At 47.7% G+C, this 23,023-nt stretch overlaps 2 protein-coding genes across 6 annotated transcripts in view; one reads left to right on the top strand and one right to left on the bottom strand.

Annotated features, from left to right (window-relative positions):
• MORC4 (MORC family CW-type zinc finger 4) overlaps window positions 1-6,032 on the top strand; it is a 53,333-nt gene extending 47,301 nt beyond the window's left edge. The window contains exons 15-17 of the mRNA XM_055337667.1: window positions 3,458-4,145; window positions 4,450-4,733; window positions 5,051-6,032. Of these exons, the coding sequence (XP_055193642.1) occupies window positions 3,458-4,145; window positions 4,450-4,733; window positions 5,051-5,204 (1,126 nt within the window). The 3' untranslated portion in view covers window positions 5,205-6,032. The remainder of the gene's footprint in view (window positions 1-3,457; window positions 4,146-4,449; window positions 4,734-5,050) is intronic.
• Window positions 6,033-6,149: 117 nt separating this feature from the next.
• CLDN2 (claudin 2) lies at window positions 6,150-19,523 on the bottom strand. Of its 5 annotated transcripts, XR_008666083.1 has the most exons (3): window positions 18,663-19,521; window positions 10,046-10,310; window positions 6,150-7,393 (listed from the first exon to the last, which is right to left on the bottom strand). XR_008666083.1 is itself a non-coding variant. In XM_055337669.1 (2 exons), the coding sequence occupies exons 1-2, from the start codon at window positions 19,343-19,345 to the stop codon at window positions 7,267-7,269; spliced, it is 810 nt and encodes a 269-aa protein (XP_055193644.1). In that variant the 5' UTR covers window positions 19,346-19,521; the 3' UTR covers window positions 6,150-7,266. The 5 variants fall into 5 exon arrangements, 4 of the variants coding, with proteins under 4 accessions (XP_055193644.1, XP_055193645.1, XP_055193643.1 ...); XM_055337669.1 differs by lacking the exon at window positions 10,046-10,310; XM_055337670.1 differs by lacking the exon at window positions 6,150-7,393 and having other exon boundaries at window positions 7,409-10,310.
• Window positions 19,524-23,023: the final 3,500 nt, after the last annotated feature.

Raw genomic sequence — 23,023 nt, 5'->3', positions numbered from 1 at the left:
TATAGAAAGCCAAATACCATATGATTTCACTCCTATGTGGAATTTACAAAACCAAACAGGTGAACAAATTAAAAAGGAGACAAAGAAAAAAAAAGAATCAAATAGAAAAAACAGACTCTTTAATATAGAAAACAAATTGGTGGTTGCCGTAGGTAAATAGATAAAGGGAGTTAAGAGTAGACTTATCTGGATGAACACTGAGTACTGTATAGAATTGTTGAATTGTTATATTGTACATATGAAGCTAATAAAACACTACATTAACTATACTTCAAATAAATAGCCACTGAAAAAATTAAGAAAGCAATTAGTAAAATGACTCCATTTATAGTAGCTTCAAGAATACAGTATTCAGGAATAAGTTTTAACAAAAGTGAAAGTAAGCCTTGGAAACAAAACCATAAAACATTATTTTTTTTCTTTTACCATAAAACAATATTGAATGAGATTAAGGAAGACCTAAATAAATGGAAAGACATTTCATGTTTATGGATCAGAGGGTACAGTGTTGTTATGATGGCAGTAGTCCCCAGATTGAGCTACAGATTCGATGCAGTCCCTGTGAAAATATCAGCTGTAGACAGACAATGAGGTGTATGATAAAAGAAAAAATGAGAAGAAACCAGCTATGTAGTTGGAAAAGAATTCCTGGTATGTGAACCCAAAATTAATCCTTATTAAATGAGTGAAGACAGGTCCAGAATAAGAATCAATCCCTAAAGGGAAGAACCAGACCGTTACTTATAGAACTAGTTAAGTACTAGAACCACTCAGTAAAATCACTTCTTTTCCTCTCATTCACACAGTAGTTGCTTTCTGATTTCCTCTTAGGTGCAGACTTTCGTTCCTTTCTTCCCACCTCGCAGTTAGTTAAGCTCTATTCTGTAGGGGAGCTTATACTTTAGTCCTTCTGGTAGGGAACATACGAGATACACAAGGTAAAAAGTGATGTGTATTATAATAGAGAGCTAGGGTGCTATAGGAATTCAGAAGTAGCATTTGAGCTAGTCTTAGACATACAGTGTTGGGTTGGAGAAGGGCATTCCAATCAAAACAAGCAGCATGAGAAATCATGGGGCATTTCTTTTGGCTGGCATCTTTCAAGGAAGCTAGGGCCAAGTGATGTCCCAGCTCTGCCACTGACTACCTCTATGACCTTGAGAAAGTTAACCTCTCTACATCTGAGTTTCCTCTTTAAAAAATTCTGACAAACATACCACCTACCTCAGGGAAAATGGAATGAGACCACACACGTTAAACCCTTATCACACTGTCTGACACAGAGTAAGTGCTCAATAAATACTTTTTGTGGTTCGGAATGGAACACCAAGCTAAGACAGACGTTTAAGCTTTTATGTTGTGGGGAACAACAGATAAAGATTTCAAAGAAGGGTGTAACATAATCAGGGTAGTGCCTTAGGAAGATTATTAACTTGGCAGCAGGTGATCGGAGGTGAGAAAAGGGGAGACTGGGGTGAAGCCGTTGCAGTGGTTCAGGAGCAGTTACATGAACTCAAACCTGGGTGTTGATAGCCCATAGAACTATATAAAATTCCTGAGTTGGCTGGTGTCATCCCACAGATCAGAAACCTAGGAGAGGGGACAGGTTTGAAGTTGAAAATAAAAGGCCACTTTTATACATCCCGAGATACCGGTGGGGACCACCAGGAAGGAATATGGGATGGGCAACTGGAAGTGCACCACTAGAGACCAGGGCTGGGAGGCTATAGCCATGGAGTTGTGTGAGATTACCCAAGGAGAGAAATACAGGGAGAGGTGATTAAGGGCAGAACCCCTAGAAATGGGAAATGGAAGAGAAGGGAGATCATCATGGGGATCCCTGGGTGGCGCAGCGGTTTGGCGCCTGCCTTTGGCCCGGGGTGCGATCCTGGAGACCCAGGATCGAATCCCACGTCGGGCTCCCAGTACATGGAGCCTGCTTCTCCCTCTGCCTGTGTCTCTGCCTCTCTCTGTGTGTGTGTGTGTGTGACTATCATAAATAAATAAAGAAAAAAATATTTTTTTAAAAAAGGGAGATCATCTGACTCCAATTGCCTTTCATAGAACTGTGGTGTTGCTATCTGGTATCATCCACCCTTCCTCCCTACCTCCAAACTGACTGTTCCTCTGTCTCACTGCATACCACAACTACACGGACCCTCTGCAGTGGCCCCTAGCATGCCAAAGAGGAATACATTTGGCCTCACCCTGCCCCTAAATACTGTTGCTTTCCCCCTAAGGTTGACACAGCAATTTCTGTTAAGATGCAGACCAGTTTTCTTTCCAGGAGAACCCTAGTTTCGAGGGACATTCAGGGCCCTGTGAGAAGCCAAGTTTTGAGATGTCTTACAGATGTTCTCAGAACTTGCAGAGACGAGTGGGTGGATGGCCTTGAAATACTGTACTGTGACGTGGCTGATAGATAATATGCTGGACTCTTTCTCATCAAAAATTTGAAAAGTGGTTCTCACCTCGAAATGTCATGGTTTTGTGCAGGAAGGGCCAAAATAGTTCTCAGGGTAAAAAGGATGGGGGAGGAAGAGAGGGGGAGGTCCCATCCTCCTGGCTGATTTTAAATTGCCTATAGATTTCATTGGCACCAGATTCATTGGTTCCTTCGAGAACAGTTAGTACATATAGCAGCCAGAAATGGAAGGCAATTTGAGATTCCTATCCTGTACTTTTCCTGAAGAAATGAGGGAGTGCCTGTTTGCCCTGGCAGAAGGGAGTTCTTTTGCCGTAAGAGGGAAATGACTTGAATTGGCCGATTTAACTTGTTTGTTTCCAACCACGACGACGAGGGCCCTGTGTTTTAATTAACTTTTACAAGTGAATAATGGGCAGTAGCCACAATCTAGTTGGCTGGCAAAGGAACTGCGTGGTGTTCTGTTGCAATAATAAAAAAAAAATTTTTCCTAAGTCTTTGAAACTGGAAGGTTTTTGTGACACTTTAAAATTAACGAGCTGGCTCAGTTTTCCTCCGCATACTCTACTAGGCTTTTTATGACCTTTTTTTCCATTCTTGTGTCAGAGGATTTTGCATGTGTGGTGTGTGTGGTGGTGTGTGTGTGTGTGTTTCTGCCTTTCTTTGCAGTTTGGAGACTTCTGAGTTGGGCTGGTTTCAGTCCTACTTTCAGAATTCTTACCAAGGTCAGTCAGCCTGGTCTCACTGTATATCCAGGTGTCTCATACCTTTTGATTTCACCTCTACCTTCAGACTGGTTGCTGTCTCAACAAGGTGGATGAGTGCAGAGTTTGGTGTTCCAGCGGTGGGGGCAGGGGTAGGTAGAGTTGTATTCCTAACCCAAACTGAGTGTGGTTAACAGCTAGAGTCTGCTCTAATACATGGAGTTTGGAGAGAGGCTCCAAAGGAAAAGAATATGCCTAGCTTGTATTTCAACAATTTAATTTAATTTTTAATTTAAAACTAACATTTAATTTTCCCTTCTTCTTGCAGCAAGTACAAATGGATTCTGGGAGAGGAGCCGGTAGAGAAACGCAGAAGGCTCCAGAATGAGATGACAACACCTCCTCTAGATTATTCCATGCCTGGCCCTTACAGGAGGGCTGAGGCAGCTGCCGCCTACCCAGAAGGGGAGAACAGCCACGAGAAATCCAGTTCGGAGAGAAGCACCCCGCCATACCTTTCTCCAGAATACCCAGAAGCAAGCAAGAATAGCAGTCAGAGCCGGGAGGTTACAGTGCTGTATTCAGGGGCCCCAGACCAACACCAGGGGTCCCTGCTCCATGAAGAATTAGAAGACCAGATGCCCAGGTTGGTAGCAGAAGAGTCTAACAGAGGCAGCACAAACAAGGAGGAGGCACACAAGGGACCTTTTGTAGCTGTGGTCGGCGTTGCCAAAGGCGTCCGAGATTCGGGGGCTCCCATCCAGCTGATCCCATTCAACAGAGAGGAGCTGGCCGAGAGGAGAAAAGCCGTGGAGTCCTGGAGCCCGGCACCCTACTCCTCTGGGGCCTCCGGCGCAGCCCCAGCTACCGCCGCTGGGGGACCAGGCAGAGGCTTCGACGAGAGCAGAGGCTGCAGCACGCCCAAGATGAAGAACCACAGGGAGCTAGAAGAACTGAAAAGAACCACAGAAAAACTGGAACGTGTTTTGGCCGAGCGGAATTTGTTCCAGCAAAAGGTCAGGGCCACACCTTACTGCTGGGACTGAGAGAGCGTTTTAACCTGGAGAGCCCAGAGCCGAGGCTCAGGTGGATTCCCTGGCCTGGGAGGCCTCAAGGCAAAAGACACCATTGAATCGTTCTGTGCCTTGTCTCATATTGAATGAACGAGAATGGGCTTCCCCTCCTGTATTTGGGGGAATTGGGAGAAGGTCCCTAAGTGGCCCATGTATGGAGTACCCGTGGAGTAAATGTATTAGGGGACACGCCTTGGCACGCTCGTAGCATGTGGGGGTCATTGCGTTTCTGTTTCTTGGACTGCAGGTGGAGGAGCTGGAACAGGAGAGGAATCACTGGCATTCCGAATTCCAGAAAGTCCAGAGTGAATTGGTGACCTACACCACTCAGGAGACCGAAGGCTTATACTGGAGCAAGAAACACATGGGCTATCGCCAAGCTGAATTCCAGATTCTGAAAGCTGAGCTGGAGAGAACCAAGGAAGAAAAGCAGGAACTGAAAGAGAAACTGAAGGAGACAGAGACGCACCTGGAAGTGCTGCAGAAGGCTCAGGTCTCCTACCGGACCCCAGAGGGAGATGACCTAGAAAGGTTAATTCCTAGGATTTAGTTCTCAGTTTGTGAGTGCTAATGGGAAAGCAGGCCTTAGGACCCGCCCCCCCGCCCCCTGTCACTGGCCATAGATAAGGGAGGAAGCCTTAATTTAGAGACCACCAAGGATGGAGGAGTTACCTAGAGAGCTGCAGTCGGCCTCCCCATGCTCAATGGCACCACGCTTTCTTCTTTCTGCCTAGCTAATGGATGCATCATTATTGAGGAATGTAGGCCCGTTTTTAAGGGGCTTCATTTGGTTCTGATGGCTAATGACTTCATGTCATCTCTTCTGCCCCCCTCACTCCATCATACAGGGCTTTGGCCAAGCTTACGCGGCTGCGTATCCACGTCAGCTATCTCCTTACTTCTGTCCTCCCTCACTTGGAGCTTCGTGAGATCGGGTTTGACTCAGAACAAGTGGATGGGATCCTGTATACGGTGCTGGAGGCAAATCACATACTGGATTGAGCACCGGACTATATACTCTATATACCCTTCTGTACCCTACTCTGCTCTTTTGTCTTCTCTGGTCTTCTCTTATCTTCACTTCTCCCTCCCCTCCCCTCTCCAACCATCCCCTCCCTTCTTCCTCCCTCCTTCTCCCCTTCCTTCCCCCTCTCCCCCTCTCTCTCCTTGTGTGTGTGGTCTCTTTCTCCTTCTCACCTTTATGCCTTATGTAGAGAATATTTGAGTAAATCCTGGCTCTTACTCAGTCTGCTTCTTATTCAGTTTTGGTGTGGAGAAAGAGGCTAGTTTCATAGGCTTTCAGGAGTTCCAGGAACAGAAAAGCAATAGTCACCAAGCCAGGTGACCTGAAAGCTTTAATTTTCATGATGTAGATACTTGACCTGTTTCATATCCTTTCTGAAATGGTTTGTATGCACTTAGGTTCAATCAGTCAGCAAATACTGTGTCCAATGGAGTAGGTGTTGGGAGATAAATTAAGAAGTATAATTCATGGTTTCAGCCTTCAAGAATCTGAACAACCTAGTTGGAAACACAGGACACACACCACATTAACTAACTGGTACAAGTGAGTGGTACAGACATGCTAGGGAGGTTCTGGGGGAGGAAGGTGAAGGAAGGTTTCACATCAGAAATGGGACCTAAACTTAGATTTGTTTAAAGAACAAGCGTGACCATGCTGGCAACAGTGGCAACAATGGTGGTTCTTTAGATGATAGGACTATGGTTGATATTTTTTTCTTCTTGCTATCTTCCTGCCTTTTTCAAATTTTCTATAATAAACCCATTATTCGTCTTATATTGGAAAAAATAAATTGTTTTTAAAAAGAATGAGCAGGTTTGGATTTAGATCTCAGATGAGAGACTCTTGAACATATAATGTAATTTTATATTTATGATTGATATTATATTTAGCATCACCTCCGGAAGAATAGCATGTCCAAAAGCAGGGGAAAAGCTGGAATGTGAAAAGCATGTTCATTTGGTAGAAGCGATGGGTTCGTGTCAAGGGAACCAAGGTTGAATAACAGCCCATCTCCCCAGCCGCACACAGTATTTGCACTTTCATAAGTTCTGAAAAAGAAATCAGGGCTCCCAACTCAAAAAATATGTGCCACCAGACTGAGATTTCAGGTAGTGAGGGAGCTATTTTAGAGCAGGGAGATCTATTTACTATCCCTCACTCAGAACAGTGCCGAGGAAGGGGGCTGATCTCCTATTACCCGAAAATAGTAAAACCTATACCCTTGTAAAAGTAGACATTTTGTTTACTCATTGCTTTATTGTGTTTATATAGAACGGACTCTCCAAAAAGTTCAAGGCACTCTTCATCAGACGTTGAACGATGAACACATGAAAATATACCAACAATGAAAAAGAAGTAGGAAGGGAGAAGCAATCAAAGTGGGAGAGGTGGGGACGGCGGGATCAAGCAATGGCAATAGGATTAGGTAGTGCCAAGGAATGTTTTGGAGATCTGTTCACTTTTGCCATGCAGAGTTACTTTGGAAAACCCTCCCGAGCTTATTTTTCCTCCTTGGAGATGAGGCCTGGTCCAGGTACTGTCCAGTGAGACTGTAAGGAGTGGGAGGAGGCCTGAGCCAGGCTCCACCAGCAGAACCAGTGCTGATAGTTACCCCGGGCCCCACCACCCATCCTCGGGCCCTCACCTCTCCGCAGCTCTAGCCTGCCACCTGATTCATCTTCAAGCCAGACATTTGGGGTATGATATCCAAGGCCCCAGGTGTCTAAATAGAAATAAGTACTGAAATGGGGATGGGGGGGGAGGAAGCACATTCAGCTATCCTCTCAGCAATCCTTACTCTTCAGAGGGGGTGCTGTGCAAAAGTGGGACTTGGCCTGGAGGCAGGCAACACGGATGGAAGGTGGTGTCAGAAAAACATTCATAGTGTTGAAGGTCCAGCCTGTGGCGGAGGGAGTGAGCATGTGCGGCCATGTGTTGGGTGAGTGAGGGGCAAAGTAGGAAAGAATATGGGAAGTTGGACTCTTAAGAAGAAAAGGGGGGGGTGCCTGGGTGGCTCAGTGTCAAGCAATTGCCTTCAGCTCAGGAATTGATCCTGGGGTACTGGGATAGAGTCCCGCATGGCAGGCTACCCATGAGGAGCCTGCTTCTGTCTCTGCCTGTGTCTCTGCCTCTCTCTGTGTTTCTCTCACGAATAAATGGATAAAATCTGTAAAGGGGAAAAAAAAAGAAAAAAGTTGGAGAAATGTCACCACTCTTTATGAGCACTTACTCCCCGCCCATTTCCGAGGCCCAACCCAGAGGGCTGCTTCCTGCAACAGTTTACGTGTGTGACTCCATTTACTACAATGCCGATTCCAGAGCTTCCCCTTTGTTACCTATTTGCGGTGAAACCACGCCAGCGTGAGGACCTTTTAACCAGTGTTAAATGCCACGATAGATTAAAGAGTGCCCCCCAGCCTTACCAGAGTTGGTCCAGCATGGAGGCAAAAGCCACCCAGAAACCAGAAGTGGGCACCTCCTCCTGGCTCTCCTCTTAGGTTAACATAATGATAATTGTCCTTTCTAACATTCCTCCTATTCACCCTTTAACTTTTCCTTTTCCCAATCAGCCTTCAGGCCCTGATCATCTCATGCCTGTAAAATGGAAATCAGCTCATCACTGGCCTCCCTTTCCTCCTGTTCTCGTGCCTTCCATCCACTCGACTGTCATGAAACTGCTTTGGATGACCTCCTCAGGGCTGTGCCTCTGCTCAAAGACTCGCTGGTGCTTCCAGAGCAAGAGCAATACAGAGTCCCATGTGGCGGGCACTGTGCCCTCTAGACTCCTCTTTTTAGCATTATAAGCACAAACCTCATTCCATCCTAGCTGAGCTTTTTTTTTTTTTTTCCCAGTTTCTGAACCTGCCCAGAGATGTTCTACTCCACCTTTGCTATTCAGTTCCCTTCACCTGGAATGTTCTCCTTCGTCAACTTTCCTTTGGCTCGAATGTCAACCTCCCCCACCCCGCAAATTCCCCCAAGTAACCCAGCCAGGCATAATGTTTTCTTTGAAGATGTAAGTTTTGTGTCACTCACAAGGCTTTTATCGCAAACTTCCTTGTCCTGTCTTCCTATTAGAAAGCTCTAGATTCAAATAACTAACTGCCTACTTGACATTTACATTTACATGTCTCACAGGCATTTCAAATAAAATTTGTTAAAAATAAACAGTGATGGGACGCCTGGGTGGCTCAGCAGTTGGGCATCTGCCTTTGGCTCAGGGTATGATCCCGGATTCCTGGGATCAAGTTCCACATCAGGCTCCTTGCATGGAGCCTGCTTCTCCTCCCTCAGCCTGTGTCTCTGTCTCTCTCTGTCTCTCTCATAAATAAATAAAATATTTAAAAATAAAAATAAAAGGATCCCTGAGTGGCTCAGGGGTTTGGCGCCTGCCTTCGGCACAGGGCAAGATCCTGGAGTCCCAGGATCGAGTCCCACATCGGGCTTCCTGCATGGAGCCTGCTTCTGCCTCTGCCTGTGTCTCTGCCTCTTTTTCTCTCTCTGTGTGTTTCATGAATAAATAAATAAATAAAATCTTTAAAAAAATAAATAAAAACAGTGACACGCCCCAGGACAGTTCCTTCCTGCAGTTATCCTCATTTTAGAGAATGGCACCTCCACCCACCTGTCACAGAAGCTAGAAACCTGGAAGTCATCCTTAGTTTTCCTCTTTCGTAGTCCCCCACATCCAATCTGTCAGTTCTGTTGCCAAAATAGATCTTGACTTCACTGGCTTTTACCACAGCCACCTTAGTCCAAACAACCAGTGACTCCCGCAGATAATTGTGGCTCCCAACTGGTGTCTTTGCTTCCACTCTCATTCCCACAATTGTCTTATCACAATAGCCAGATGTAAAACAACAACAACAACAACAAAACACACACACACACACACACAAATCAGATGACATAACTCCCTGCTGAAAGCCCTCCAATGACTTCTCATTGCACTTAGAATAAAACCCACCCTCCTGGGGCCCTTGGGTGGCTCAGTGGTTCAGCGTCTGCCTTCGACTCAGGCCATAATCCCGGGATCCTGGGATTGAGTCCTGCATTGGGTTCCCCACAGGAAGCCTGATTCTCTCTCTGCCTCTCTCATGAATAAATAAAATCTTTTAAAAAATCCACCCTCTCTACTTCGTCTACTTTGTGTCTTGCAACTTTTCATCATTACTCACTTTTCCTCTTCCTCACCATGGTCTTCCCACTGACACAGGTCAGGCTCTTATTTACCTCTGAGCTTTTACCCATACTGTTTGCTCTTCTAGAACACCCACCTCTCCAATTCTTACAATTTTCTGTTACCTATCTGGCTGTTTACTTTCAGTCATTCAACAAATACTGGCTACCTACTATGTCCTGTGTGATACACAGTGGTGAACACAGCACACACGATGTCTGTGTGTCTCTTTGCCTAGTAAGTTCCACGAGGGGAAGGGCCACACTGGTATTTGCCAGCTGTTTTATGCCCCAGCTTAGCATAGTACCTGGTTGATAGTAGGTAATCAATAATTCTTAATGAATGAGCTAACGATGGGAACTTGTCGATATTTCCATCTCCCTCGAGAGCCTGTAGCAGCACTTCATTCATAGAAGGGGTTGGCTAAATCAGTGTGAGCTAGGTAGATAAAAACAAACAAAAAGCACTTCAGAATGCATGAGCTGGAGTGACCTAGCGTTTCTCTTAAGCTGAGTTTTCGTTTGGATAATTGGAAAGGCTGCCAAAGGCAAAAGGGAATATGGCTGTTCTTTCCCACAGACTCCAAATGTTATCAAAAGGAAGCTCCCTAGTATGCAATTTTAAAATACTGAGACTTACAGACTGCAGTCAAGAGAAGTCTATAGAGACCAGATCGTGAGAGAGAGAACTAAAAGAAAAATAAAAAAACATTTCTGAAGAGGTCTTCCATTCCCTTTTGCCCAGAGCAGTGATAGCATCTTTCAAGAGAAGACACAGGGGTCCTGGGTGGCACAGTCAGTTGAGTGTTTCTGCTCTGGTGGTGATCTCGGGGGTCTTGAGATCGAGCCCCAAGTCAAGCTCCATGCTTGGCTCAGGGCGTGCTTGAGTTTCTCTCTCTCTCTCTCTAAAATAAATAATAAATAAATAAATAAATAAATAAATAAATAAATAAATAAATGAAAAACAACAACAGGATAAACAGGAGCTACCCATAAAGAGTAGACAGAGCAAGCCTCTCTTTTTTCTATTTTCTACAAGAAAATAAGTCCCTGGTACATGTCAGGAAGTCAGTACATGCTTGTTGGATGAACAAATGGGCAGCTAGCAGAGGACCAAGTCAGAGACTTGGTGGCCCCCTGGGTGGGGGGCAGAAAGATATGGTTGTCCATGTCCAGTGATTGCGAATAATCTGGGTCAATAATTTAGAAGCAGAGGCTTAATTGTCAGGCTCTCGGTTCCCAAGGGCAGTCCCCAGATAGAGCACATATAAGAGTTCTGTACTATGTATGAATCAAAAGCTCTCTCTGTAGTACCACATTAGGAGTGAAGCAGGGGGTATGCTCAAGAAAGCTAGGGATGAGCTCAGGCCGAGTCAAGTGTAATTTCCCCCAGAGAATAACGTGTTCATCGTAACAAGGACACCCCCTAACTTACTTCTCAGGCAGAGAGGAAATTCAGGGACTGTGCTTTTTTAAAGATTTTATTTATTTATTCATGAGAGACACAGACACATAGGCAGTGGGGAGCCTGATGTGGCACGCAATCCCAGGACCCCGGGATCACGCCCTGAGCCAAAGGCAGAAACTCAACCACTGAGCCACCCAGGTGCTCCCCAGGGACCATACTTTCTGAATCCAAAGTCAGGGCACATGGTTGGATAATGAACTAGATGGTTGGAAAGAACTAACCCAGATAGTCTTGAAACTTTAGTCATTGAGACACACATAGCATTCATTTTCTGCAGAAGGAATGTGTTTTTGTTACTTGCCTCCATCCGCAAGTCCAAAGTTTTGGTGTGAATCATCTGAAACCCCAACCCTTTTAAGATGAGATTAGTTCAGATGGTTTGGGTGCCTTCCATGAGACATTTCACACCTCTGACCACTGAGTCCTCAAGGGCAGGCAAGATGACTTCAGGCAGAGGCTCAGGAAGTTGCTCCCAAAAGGTCTGATTTTCCACAAGGTTATGGAAACCAGTGAGGATGGGGAAGGTGGAGGTGTGTGGGGAGGGTTTTCCAGGTTGTAGGGAAGAGTATTTTAGTAAAGTCCCAAGACTAGGTGGGGGGAGGGGTTATGAATCAAGGAATACCCAAGTGTGTGAGAGGAATGTGAAATTATCTCATTTGAAGCACCAGGAACAGAATGGAGAAGGGCCGGAGAAGGGCTAGGGCATATCAGTAAGGGGATGGGGGTGGGGGCAATGCTAAATCTGTTTACCAATGGCACCCTTGTAGGCTGCGAAATAGGAAAGTGGTGGTTGTATCTCCCCAACCGTCCCAGAGTTGGGGGCATTAACTCAGATTGCAGTCCCCTTGGAATAAGATTTTCTCTAGAAGTAGGTCCTGATTGATCATGGTTCTGTTCCGCCTCAGATTTTTTGCAGATCTGGATGAAGGGCAAAGAGCCATCACCCCTCCTTTCTTCTCTACCTTCTCAAGTCTGCTCTTCCTCTGGCCTCTGTCAATGGATCTGATGAGTCGAAGTCCACCCAAGGTCTCCAAGGTATTTTGACTTTTGGGAAGAATCTTGAGGAGTTTTGACCCAAGAAAGTATCCCTTGCTGGTGTAGATTCAGATCTGTGGTGGGAAATATACCTTGTCATCTGCCCCTGCTCCCCACAGGCACACATTTTGCTGTGACTTTGACACGACCCTCTGGGTCACCAACATGCTTGGAACACAGTTAATCACTTGTTGAGGACCTGCTCTATGCCATGACCACACTGAGAGGCAGGCATCATGTCCATTTCACATTTGTGGAAACTACAGTGTAAAGAATTGAAGTGACTCTCCCAAGGCCACACAGCCAAACTGAACCTGGGTTTGTCTGATTCCAAAGCCCAGGCTCTTGGCCCACTACTCCCACTGCTTGTCTTGAAAATAACTAGTCTCCTCTTCCTCCTTTTGATAAGAAAAAAGGCTAAAGCCAGCCCACACTAATAGGAATTTCCAAGGAAGAAAGTTCCACAGTCTCACACAATGTTTAACTGCCCTCATGATCAGGAAATTGTTCACTTATGTAACGAATATCCCTCCAAACAATGTGGAAATTCATTTCCTCTTGACTGGGTTTTTCACTCAGAGCTGTCACTTGGCAGCTTTCCTGATATCAAAACAGCCATCAAGATCCTATTCTTACACTCCAGGAGGTCTTGGACTTCTTGGCCTCTGCCTGGGAGTGCTCTTACTGGCTCCTTTGTACCGCACCCCCACCCCAGACAGTGCTGAGGTGGGCAAGTTTCTTGGGGAGTGCAAAAGTGACACTTGAGAACACACTAGTTTATGATTACACACAGAAGAGTAAAATTAACCACCTGAGGTGCATATGGAATTGCCGAGAAAAAGATGACACCATCTTTGTCATCTTGTCTCTTTCTTGATTTCTACTTCATCTCCACGGAAGGCTCTTGAATGATTTAGTTGAAGAGTGCATGTGTTACTCAGAGAAGTCCCCTACTCCCCCTGAGATTCCAGTGTCCACTGCCTCTGAATCAGTGTTCTAGTTTTTCTTAAGCCCATTGGACTCCTCTTCTCATTCTGGCTCCTTTTTAAAGAGCACTAAACTGAGAAACTAGTGCAAATGCTGATGGCAGTGACTAATCTATGACTGAATGGGTTTCTCTTGCTAGAAAAATATACATGGGACTGGGTGACTTTGTGGTTGAGCGTCTACCTTTGGCTCAGGGTGTGATCTCTGGGTCCTGAAATCAAGTCCCACATTGGGCTCCCTGCATGGAGCCTGCTTCTCCCTCTGCCTGTGTCTCTGCCCCTCTCCCTGTGTCTCTCATGAATACACAAATAAAATCTTTTTTTTTTTTAAAGAAAAACATACGTGCTTTCTCCACCACCACCCCCCACCCATCAAGGCACTCAGTGCCTTTCAACCAAGGGAGCAGTCTTCACCATATCATCAGACAGTCTTTGTGGGGGATGCTGATGCACCTCCTTGCCTCCCACTGGGTGATTCCAGAAATAAACGCAAATAAAGAGGTTGCTTGTGATTTTGTCATGTGGCTAGTTTTTCTCCTGAGCAACCCACAAGGAACTTTGTCAAATGTCACAGACCTAGAAAGGGCCATTGGAGTAAAAGGGCTGCCACCGAAACTCGGGGTTGCCTGCTCCAGCCACTCATGCTCATTTAGCACCTTATTTCACGCAGCTTTATTTACATATCTGTTTGAGAGCACAAGTGTTTTCTCAATGTTACCCCCACCCACCCACCCAGGGCCATGACTGCAAATAGAAAGCTCTTCGAAGCCCTCTGAGGAAGTGACTTATGAAGTGGCAGGGGTGCCATTCTGGAGAAATAGGAATTTCAGGGGACATCAGGAGAGCCAAACCAAATGATCTGCCCTTGTAGGGTGACCTCCTGCTTTGTGAAGCCCTGAGGCACTGCTGCTCGCTCATTTTGGGAGGAAAGAGGCCCAGGGCAAGGAACTGTGGGCAAGAGTTATCTGGGACTTCCTGAGCAGCAGTTCTCAGGGAAGTGGTTTGCTTGTGTGAGGCAGGGTGGTGGTCCCATCACACCTTCTGTATCGCTGTGCCAGATAAAAACCTGTTAATATTTTATCAGTGATCACATCGCGGCAAGGATGAGCCACCACATTTAGGGCCAAAGAGAGAGATAACCTGCTGGACTTCCTGTTTAAGGATCTCTCTCCTGTTGAGATAACAGGATTTCCCATCAAAGCTCTCAGCTGCTTGGCCAGGAAGATCAGGCTGGGCAAAGGCCAGGCTCCAGCCAGCTGAGGAGCACATGCGCTTCCCAGCCTGGGGCCTCTGTGTCCCCGAGTGGGCAGCTATGACAGGCACCAAAGAACCTCCTGCCCGCAGGCCCAGGGCTGAGTGGGAGGGCACAGTTGACCCTGCGAGGCCCTGTATGCTTTCCCTTAGCACTATACACTTCTCCTTCCTCTCTCCCTTCTCCCACATTTGTGCTTCTCTGGTCCGGGGCCAAAAGGCCTCAGGTTACCTGGATGGGCACTGCCTCTGCTGCCCCCACCAGATGCCAGAGACCTGCCCCAGAGAAGGAGGTAAAGGACGGGAGGCTGAGCCCCAGGGTCGCTCTTTCTGCTGGAGCCACTTGGGAGTCCTGCAAGGTAAACTCAAAGGGGTTCTGGGTGGGTGGTGCAGTACCATCCTGTTCCCTCCTGAACACTGCTGTCTGCCTTTCTTCTCTGTTTCCCGTGGCCCGGAGGCCACAGAAAGCACTTTCTTTTGATCATCCTTCCCCTGCCCTCTGCACCCCACCCCCTCCAATAGCTCAAATGGTGCCAGACCCTCCCTTCATACTGATCTGGATCTGAGGGGACTTAGAAACCTTTCCAAAGTAGCCCTTGGCCTTCTGGCACTTCCCTCGTATCTGTCACAGGACAGGCCATATCATGCCTTGTACCACCCTTAGGTGTGCATGTCTTATCTGGTCCTGGATCAGCTGTGAGCTCCCGCAAAGCACAGACTTTACCTCGTTTGCCCTTGTGGCCCTGAAAGCCTTTCGCACATCATCTGACACTGAGCGAGGGCACAGGGAGTGAGGGCACGGGTAGTGTGGGCTGGCTGGCTGGAGAGCTGCTTGAGTGGCTGTTCCGGTGGCTGTGCGCAGGTCACTGCGCACAGGTCGTGCAGAACGTTGGAGCTTGCCCTTCCCCCCACCTCAGAAGCCAGTTTCAGCCTCCCCCTCCCCGATCAATAATCACATAGCAGTGGGTCACTACTGTGGCCCCAAAGGGGACAAAGCATGAGTCACACTATTATCAGAGGAATGAGGGAAGGCAGAAACATCTCTCCTTGTGCAAGGGTCAGAGCCATCAGTTTGGGGCATAAACCCAATGGCCCTCACTCACCCCTTGGTTGTGGCTAATCTAAATTACTTTATGATGGAAGGCAATGGGGTGAGCTGAAAGCTGTTCAACTTGGACTCAGACACAGGGAAATTTCTAAGAAACTATCTAGAGAGAGACTTTTCTTGCTGTCCCAGCCAAAGGGAACAGTTGCTCTTTCTCGGCTCTGCCCTGGTTTTTCTAGTTGAGGATGAAATTCTCACATCCTCCATAGAATCTCCACGGATTGAAAGTCCAAAGGAGGGCATCCCAGGGCAGCCTCATCCTAAGATGAAGGGAAGCTCTGTGCCCTCTTGCCCTCCAAGGCCTTTATATGCCAGCTGCAGATAGAGACAGGGGGGCCACAGGACTCTGAAAAGCAGAAGGAACTCTTACACCATCCCAGGCAACATCCTAGACCCACATTACTATGGGAAGGCTTGCCAAGCTTAGAGTCAGACTCCGACACTCTTTGGCTTTGGGGAATTGACTCACCTCTCTGGGCCTCCATTTTGTTTCCTATAAAAACACCTGCTTCATTTCGGGTATTTGGAGAATGCAAGGAAATGGTGAATCTGTAAAGTGCTTTGGCTGCCAGCCAGTGACTCATCAGAGCCCACTCAGCATAACACGGTCAGCAAGGCAACCCCATCTTCCAGCCCCTAGGGCTCCCCAGTCAAGTGGGCTGGGGGCTCCTGGTGCCAGACCAGAAACATGACCCCTTTTCACCTTCTGCTCAGAGAGCTCCTTCTCTCCACACTTAACTCCTGCCTGTCTCCATTCTCTCTAAATGGGCTTGGGTGCTGGGGTCTTAGCCTCTTCACCAAAGAAGGTCTACTTGGAGGGTGCAAGGTCATGCCTGTCATATCAGGCTCCTGTGTGCCGAGGCCCACTTGGTCCAGGGGCCCTGGGTAAGCTGAATCTTGTGGGGGGCCGGCGGGGGGCATCATTGTCAGTGTTGTCACAGTTAACATCTTTATGACTTAGGCTTTGTTAATTCCCCATGAGATTCGAACACAGCCTCCCAAACTCTCACTCCTCTGGAGTTAAGGAAATTAGAACTGAGGTGTCGTGTCTCTTTCAAATGGCGTGACTTCACTGGCCATGGGGTGCTATCCTCCAGCAGCCTGCAGACCCCTGGCGGGCTCACTCAATTAGTGGGTCAGCAGAGTCCTATCTGGAGAGGCTAGAGTCTGGGGCCCCAACACCAACAATGTGGCCCTGGGGGAAAATTCTCTTTATTCATGTGGGCTTTGGTTTCCCCATCTGTCGAATGGAGACTATCAGGTCTCCTTCACCTTCCTCAGAGTGCTGGTTCAGAGAATGAAAGGAATAAACACACAGCCATTTAGTAAATAACTTTGATGAAAGAATTGTGAAGAGGGAAGAAAAGGTTAAGGTTCCCTGGGAAGGTGGAGGGGGTGGTGGTGGTATCCTACTTTCATAATGTCTCCAGTAAAGTCTAGAATGTTTTATCCACCTGGTGGGAAGTAAAGCCAATTTCTGCCCTCCCTTCCCCCTGGCCCCATTCTCTCTGTCATGCCTGCCCTGGCTGGGCCCCTTTCAATTAATAAAACAGTAACAGAATGACTCAATCAATAAGTGTTTATTGATTACCTACTATGTACCCAGCACTCTTATAGCTAGTCTGGGAGATACAAAGAGGTCTCGGGGATGGTCCCTACCCTCAAGAGTTTACAATGTCCTTGTGAAATCAGATACACACAAAAAGATAACTACCCATCAAAAATTGTGAACAATAAGCATCAGAGAAGCAAGAGTTATATACACGGAGGGGTAGAGGAAGGAGCGTAGGAGAGAAATGGAGTGGTGAGAGGAGACTCGGTGTAGGAGGTGGTGCTGAGCAAGTTCTCCAGACAGCAGGAGGACTTGACTAAGGGGACAGGCCCTTCCAGCTTGGGAGAAGAGCTCAGTCATAAGTAAGAAGGTGGAGAGGTGGAAGGCATGTCAGAGACCATGAATGACCCTCTTCCGCTGGCACTGAGGTGTGGGAAGGCAGCCCGGAGTTTGTCAGAAGCCAGGCATGCTGAGGCTGCTGAGAGAAGAGGCCTTTGGTCCATCTGTGACCCACACCCCCACTCCCATCCCAGGGGAAATAGAGCTCTTCCACACTTCGGAGCTAGATGCCTTCTAGCAACTCTGAAATGCCTGGCAAAGGATGACGGAGAGCATCTGATGGGTGACGGCGGCAGGTGGAGGGGCTCCCTGGTACTGTTGTCTTTCAGAGGCTCTGTAGTGCTCTGCGGGGTGGGGGGAAACCCTGGCAACTGAGCCCAAAGTTCTTATTCTTTCTTGGGTGGCCTCAAGGAGTGGTCTCTTCCTCAGTCCCCCAAGTCTCCCGTGCTGCCCCCCACCCAGCCAAGAGCCATGTCTAAAAGTGCTAGTTTCCCCTTCCTAAGGGAACCACCGTGGGGGACCCATAGCCCTGCTTTAGCAGGGGTCCAGGGCAGAGGGAGGCAGGGGCTTCGGTGAAAGTTGGGGTTGCAGCTTCTGAGGCAATGGAATTCCTCGGTGGAATCGGAGTCTGCTGCTGCCCTGAGCTTTCCAACCTATCTTCTTCCTTTGTGCTTTCCTCTGAAGGGAAGAGGGGTGCTAGATCCACCAAACCCGCAGCGGGAAGGAATTCTGGGAAATGCCCTGGGCAACGGTTTGGGTCTTTTTTTTTATTCTCTTTGGTCCTCAACTGCCTTCCTTCTTTCCCTCTCCCCCTGCCTCTGTCTTCCCTCAGTACCATGGGATGGTCCACGCACAAACCGGTCTGAACCCTGTGGAGTCATAACAACAATGGGATGGAGGCTCTGGGCTCCATTACTGACCAGTTTCTTTGGAGAGAAGCTTGGGAAGTTGGTGAGAGCCGGGCCCACAAAAGCCACCACTCCCCGCCCCCAGCCCCAACCCTAGCTCCCCCAGCAATGAGCTAAGAACCAGCCTGAGCCAGAGGGGAGGGTCTTTGATCACAGAGAGGGTTAGTCAGTGGGATGTAATTAGTGGGTTTGGCAGATGGATTCCCAGGTAAACCAAAGGGCGGAGGGAAGCCTCTGTGGCCTGGCCTAGGCTGCAGGGTGGAGTTTGGAGTAGAGGGTTGGGGACTCAGAGCCGGGGGTGGGGGATGGGGGGATGGGGGGTAGGGGGTTGGTGGGAGGGCCGTGGGCAAGGTGAAGGGAACAGAAAGGCTGGCTTGGCAAGCAATCTTGACAATCGAACCTGCATGCTGTTGCACCAGTTCTCATTTCTGCCTTCACTTGATCCAGTGGGCAAAGTCAATCTAGCCTCAGCAGCACCTTCTGACATGATACAGTGCCAATGTCCCTCACCTGTGGCCCCGGGGGGGTGGTTTGGGGGGTGCTGTTCACTGGTTTTCACAGACTCGGCCACCAACCGCCCCCCTAGCTCTGGCCCCTGGTTCTTCACACATACCCTGTCAGGCTGTAGGAGTTAAACTCGCTCTTGGCTTTGGGCAGTTGACCCGGCCTTGGAGAGCCTCTAGTTGCAAGGGGCTGGGCCTGGTAGGAGTCATAGTAGTCGGAGCGATTTCCCTGGAGTGGGCAGGAAAAGCAGAGGATGATGCCAGCTACCAGGGAGAACAAGGAGGAAATAATGCCCAGGTAGAGAGCTTCTCCAATCTCGAACTTCATGCTATCGGGTACCAGCGGGGAGTAGAAGTCCCGCAGGATCCCATGAAGGTTCCAGGCAACGGGGATGAAGCCCAGGAGGCCTCCAATGATGAAGAAGACTCCACCCACCACCGCCAGTCTGTCTTTGGCTCGGGAGTCCTGGCAGAAGACAGTGCATCTCATGCCCACCACAGAGACAATGCAGGCCAACGAAGAGATCGCACTGGATGTCACCATCATGGCCTGGGCAGCCTGGATGTCAGCAGGCAGGCCTAGGAGGGTGCTGTAGATGTCACACTGGGTTATGCCTGTGCTGTGTGTGGCGCACTCCATCCAGAGGCCCTTGGAGAAGCCGACCGCCGTCACGATGCTGGTACCAACGTAGGAGCTTGTTCGCCAGCTGGGAAGCAGCATGGCCACCAGGGTGCCCAACAGCCCCAGGAGGCCTAGGATGTAGCCTACAAGTTGGAGGCCGAGAGAGGCCATGGCGGACCTCCCAGCAGAAGTGTCTTCAGGGCTTGTTCCTTTGCCTTCCGGGCTGCAGCTCTCGTTCCTTGGATTCTGGCCCCTAATCCCTCATTTCAGAGTGTCTCTGCCAAGCTGATTTCTCTCCTCCTTACAAGTGTCTGTGGGTGGCCACAAGCAGGCTCAAGAAGGTATCTAGAAGACCTAAAAAAAAATCCATAAACCAGATTAAATATTGACCAGAAGCTTATGAGAAACCAGAAAATGCTGGATGCCTTTTGACCTTTGTTATCTTTAGAAATAACACATGAGAAAGGAAAAAAAAAACTTTGAAAGTAGAGCCAAAATGTCATCGCCTCCTGCGTAGGCACATGCCCTTAGGTTGGCAACCAGACAAAGCCAGGGGCCAGACGGGTGGCTCCTTTCCGAGAAGGTAGTGGTGGCAGTGGCGGTTGTGCCGGTCACGTTGGCTCCAGGTCAGCCTCCTAGTTGGCATGGTTCTGTCTCCAGAGGCTGCTGTCTAATACATTGCCCGGCAACAGGGACATGGGGCCCCTCAATTGCAGACTAAGGCCAAACTCCAGGAGCCTGGGCCAGGAGGAATGGGTCCCAGGACATAGCTTTGGACTCCAGGCTATCAGAGGCCTCTCTCAAACCTCCAGGGGCCTAGAGAGCAGTGGTCTAGCCCTAGGCTGTTCTTCCCAAGGTGAAAAATCTACTCCAGGGCAGGTTAAGGTCAGCAAAAAAGACTTCCATCCCCCTCGGAGAGTTCAGGTCCGCCCAGTCCTGCCCAGATTCCCTCTGCAAGCCAGCCTAAGGCCTCCTCCTGCATGTACACCACACTCCAATATTTCCTGTCTGCTCTCTTAGTGGTTGACCCTACCAGTCCCAGCCTCTGAGATAATGGGGAAGGATTGGGGAGCAAAGGTTGTGCCAAGGCCCGGGGGGCCCCCTGAAATTCCTTAGGCTCTCTCCTAGCAGAGAGTCTAGAATGGAGACAGGAAAGGGAAGCTGTTCTACAATGGAAAGCTTTGTAAGAGGAAGGCATCTGAGCAGATCCTTTAGAATATCTCAGAGCTGTGTAGGATTTTGCGGTGTTCAAGGAGCACCCCCCCCACACACACACACACTCTTGCCAAGGTTCACCATCTTTTAAATGTTGAGTATTCCTCAGGAGTCCATTCTTTCCTCAGCCAACATTCTGTCCCTGAGCAAATACGCTGCATGACTTAATCTTAAGTGGACCTAACCCACCCCCATGACTTAATCTCCAACCCATCCACTGACACTTCCAAATCTGAATTTCCATCGTAGATCTTCCTCCTGAGCTTCAAGACTGCCAGAGCAATCACCTATGTAAAATATCCACTTTGAGGCGCCCGGTTGGCTCAGTCAGTGAAGTGTCTAACTCTTGACTTCAGCTCAGGTCATGATCTTGGGGTTATGAGATCGAGTCCCATGTCGGGGTCTAGGCTCAATGGGGAGTATGCTTGAGATTTTCTCTCTCCCTCTCCCTGAGGCCCCCCCACCTTAAATAAATAAATAAATAAATAAATAAATAAATAAATAAATAAATAAATCTTTAATTCCAGGTCCACCTGGAAATGCCATAGGCACCTCAAATTTGACACGTTCAAAAGAGAACTCTTCACCTCTCCTAATGCACACTTTCCCAAACAGTTCTTCCCTGAGTCCCCTATGATCACTGAAAGATAATTCTACCCATTCTCTTGCACCAGACCAAAACCCCAAGAGTGATTCTTGACACCTCTTTCATGCTGATTCCTCACCTTCCATGGTCAATATCTCACCAACTCCACCTCTTGTATACACCTCAAATCCATGGCACCCTTCTCCCCCTTCCTACTTCTACTTGCCCGGGTCAGTGCTTCACCATCCCCTCTTCCCCAGACTGTAGCAGTGACTTCCTAACTGGTCTCATTTCCAGTCTTGTCTCTTACAATTCATTCTGTACGTCGTTGTCAAGGTGATCTTTCAACACATTAATCTGATCAAGTGTCTACAGAAAACATTCCAGTGGCTCCTCATTGGCTAAAGGATAAAGTCCAAACTTGTTTGTGCTCTATGACCTCTCAAGCTTCATCTCTTGCCATTGTCCTCCTCATATTCTTGCTGAACTAACTTATTCTCAGTTCCTCAATCATGTCATGTTGTCTTTTGCTTCCAAATCTGAGTGGAGGCTGTTCCTTCTGTGCAGGATGCCCAGCATTCTCTCTTGGTTTACTGCCTTCTCTCTGTTTAGGGTTCAACTCCTATGTCTCTTCCTCTGGCTTGGGTCAAATGCCTGTCCTCCATGTTCTTGCAGCATTCTGTGTTTCCTTAACCCCATCGTGGTAGTACAGTAGTAATAACAACACTAATAATAATAATAATAATAATAATAATAATATATATAGTGTTTCCGATGTGACCATTATAAGCACTCTATACATGTCAACTAAATTGTCATGATGTTTTGTGGTAGGTGCTGATCATCCCTATGGCATAGATGAGGAAACTGAGCTACAAATAGTAATTTTTGCAGTGTATTGCAATTTCCTATTTAAATCCTTATACTTCTGGGGCACCTGGGTGGCTCAGTGGCTGAGTGTCTGCCTTTGACTCACGTGATCCCAAGGTCCTGGGATCGAGTCCCACATCGAACTTCTCACAGGGAGTCTGCTTCTCCCTCTGCCTATGTCTTTGCCTCCCTCTTTGTGTCTCTCATGAATAAATAAATAAATAATCTTTAAAAGAAAAAAATAAAGTTGAGAGAAGGAACTGAAGGAAGGAGGGAAATGAAGAGGGAGAGAGACAGAAAGGGAGAAGAGAGAGAGAAAACATAGACACAGAGAAAGAGAGCCAGAGAGAGAGAAAGAGAGAAAAAGAGTTTCCTATTTTCTGTATAGGCATTTGCTGAATGTCTTGGCTCTTCCAATTCTAAACCAGTTGAGGGAGGAAATATATTAAACTGATTAATTATTCAATATTTTAAACTTAGATTAAACTTGTGTTGTGCCGCTGCAGAATCAGGCACAGAGCTCCCAGTCAATACTCTTCATTGCTGATGGACACAACAAGGCAAATGTTGATGCAGACCAGAGCTGAGTAGGAGCCAACACACGTCTGATGGGATGGGGAGGGAAATCTAGTTTGAAATCTCAGCTCTGGTGCTCACCAGCTGTGACAATGCACAGGTCCTTTCCATGCATTGGTCTTCTTATCACTAAGCTGCTACAATTCTACCCTATCTCGATCATGACTATGCCTCTCAATGGCACCTTCAGTGCTGCTTGCAAATCCTTCTACTTTTCCCTGGTGAGCATCTCCTGGTGACTTTTTTTTTTTACCTCCCTACCCGACGTCCTCCCTGTGAGACTACTACCCTATCCTCATCATTTTCTTACAATTGAGGTTCCTAAAAGAGCCATTTTATGTTGATGTCTCTACTTCTTTCCCATCCCACCCACTGCTCAAGCCTCTGTGCTCTGGTTTCTGCCATTAGCCCTTCCCTAACACTAAGGTTGCCCACAGTTTTCTTGTCCCCAGATCTGTCATCTCACTTTGTCCCGCTCCTTCATAAAAGTGTATTTACCTTTGTTTTCTGTGATACCACTCCTGGTTTTCCCTGCCCCTCAAAATGATGCTTCTAAGTCCTCTTTTTTTAAAGATTTTATTTATTCATGAGAGACACAGAGG

The sequence above is a fragment of the Nyctereutes procyonoides genome, unplaced genomic scaffold (genome assembly GCF_905146905.1).
Source record: "Nyctereutes procyonoides isolate TBG_1078 unplaced genomic scaffold, NYPRO_anot_genome, whole genome shotgun sequence".
Classification (NCBI taxonomy): Eukaryota; Metazoa; Chordata; class Mammalia; order Carnivora; family Canidae; genus Nyctereutes; species Nyctereutes procyonoides.
The sequence above is the reverse complement of the archived record's forward strand: the minus strand, read 5'-3'. Positions and strand labels throughout refer to the sequence as shown.

Excerpts from the sequence above, each read along its gene's own strand:
- CLDN2 (XM_055337668.1), bottom strand. The coding sequence starts at position 19,345 with ATGGCCTCTCTCGGCCTCCAACTTGTAGGCTACATCCTAGGCCTCCTG. Across the intron at positions 11,983-18,662 it reads AACTCCTACAGCCTGACAGG|ATCTGAATCTACACCAGCAA; the intron begins GTATGTGTGAAG and ends TTCCCACCACAG.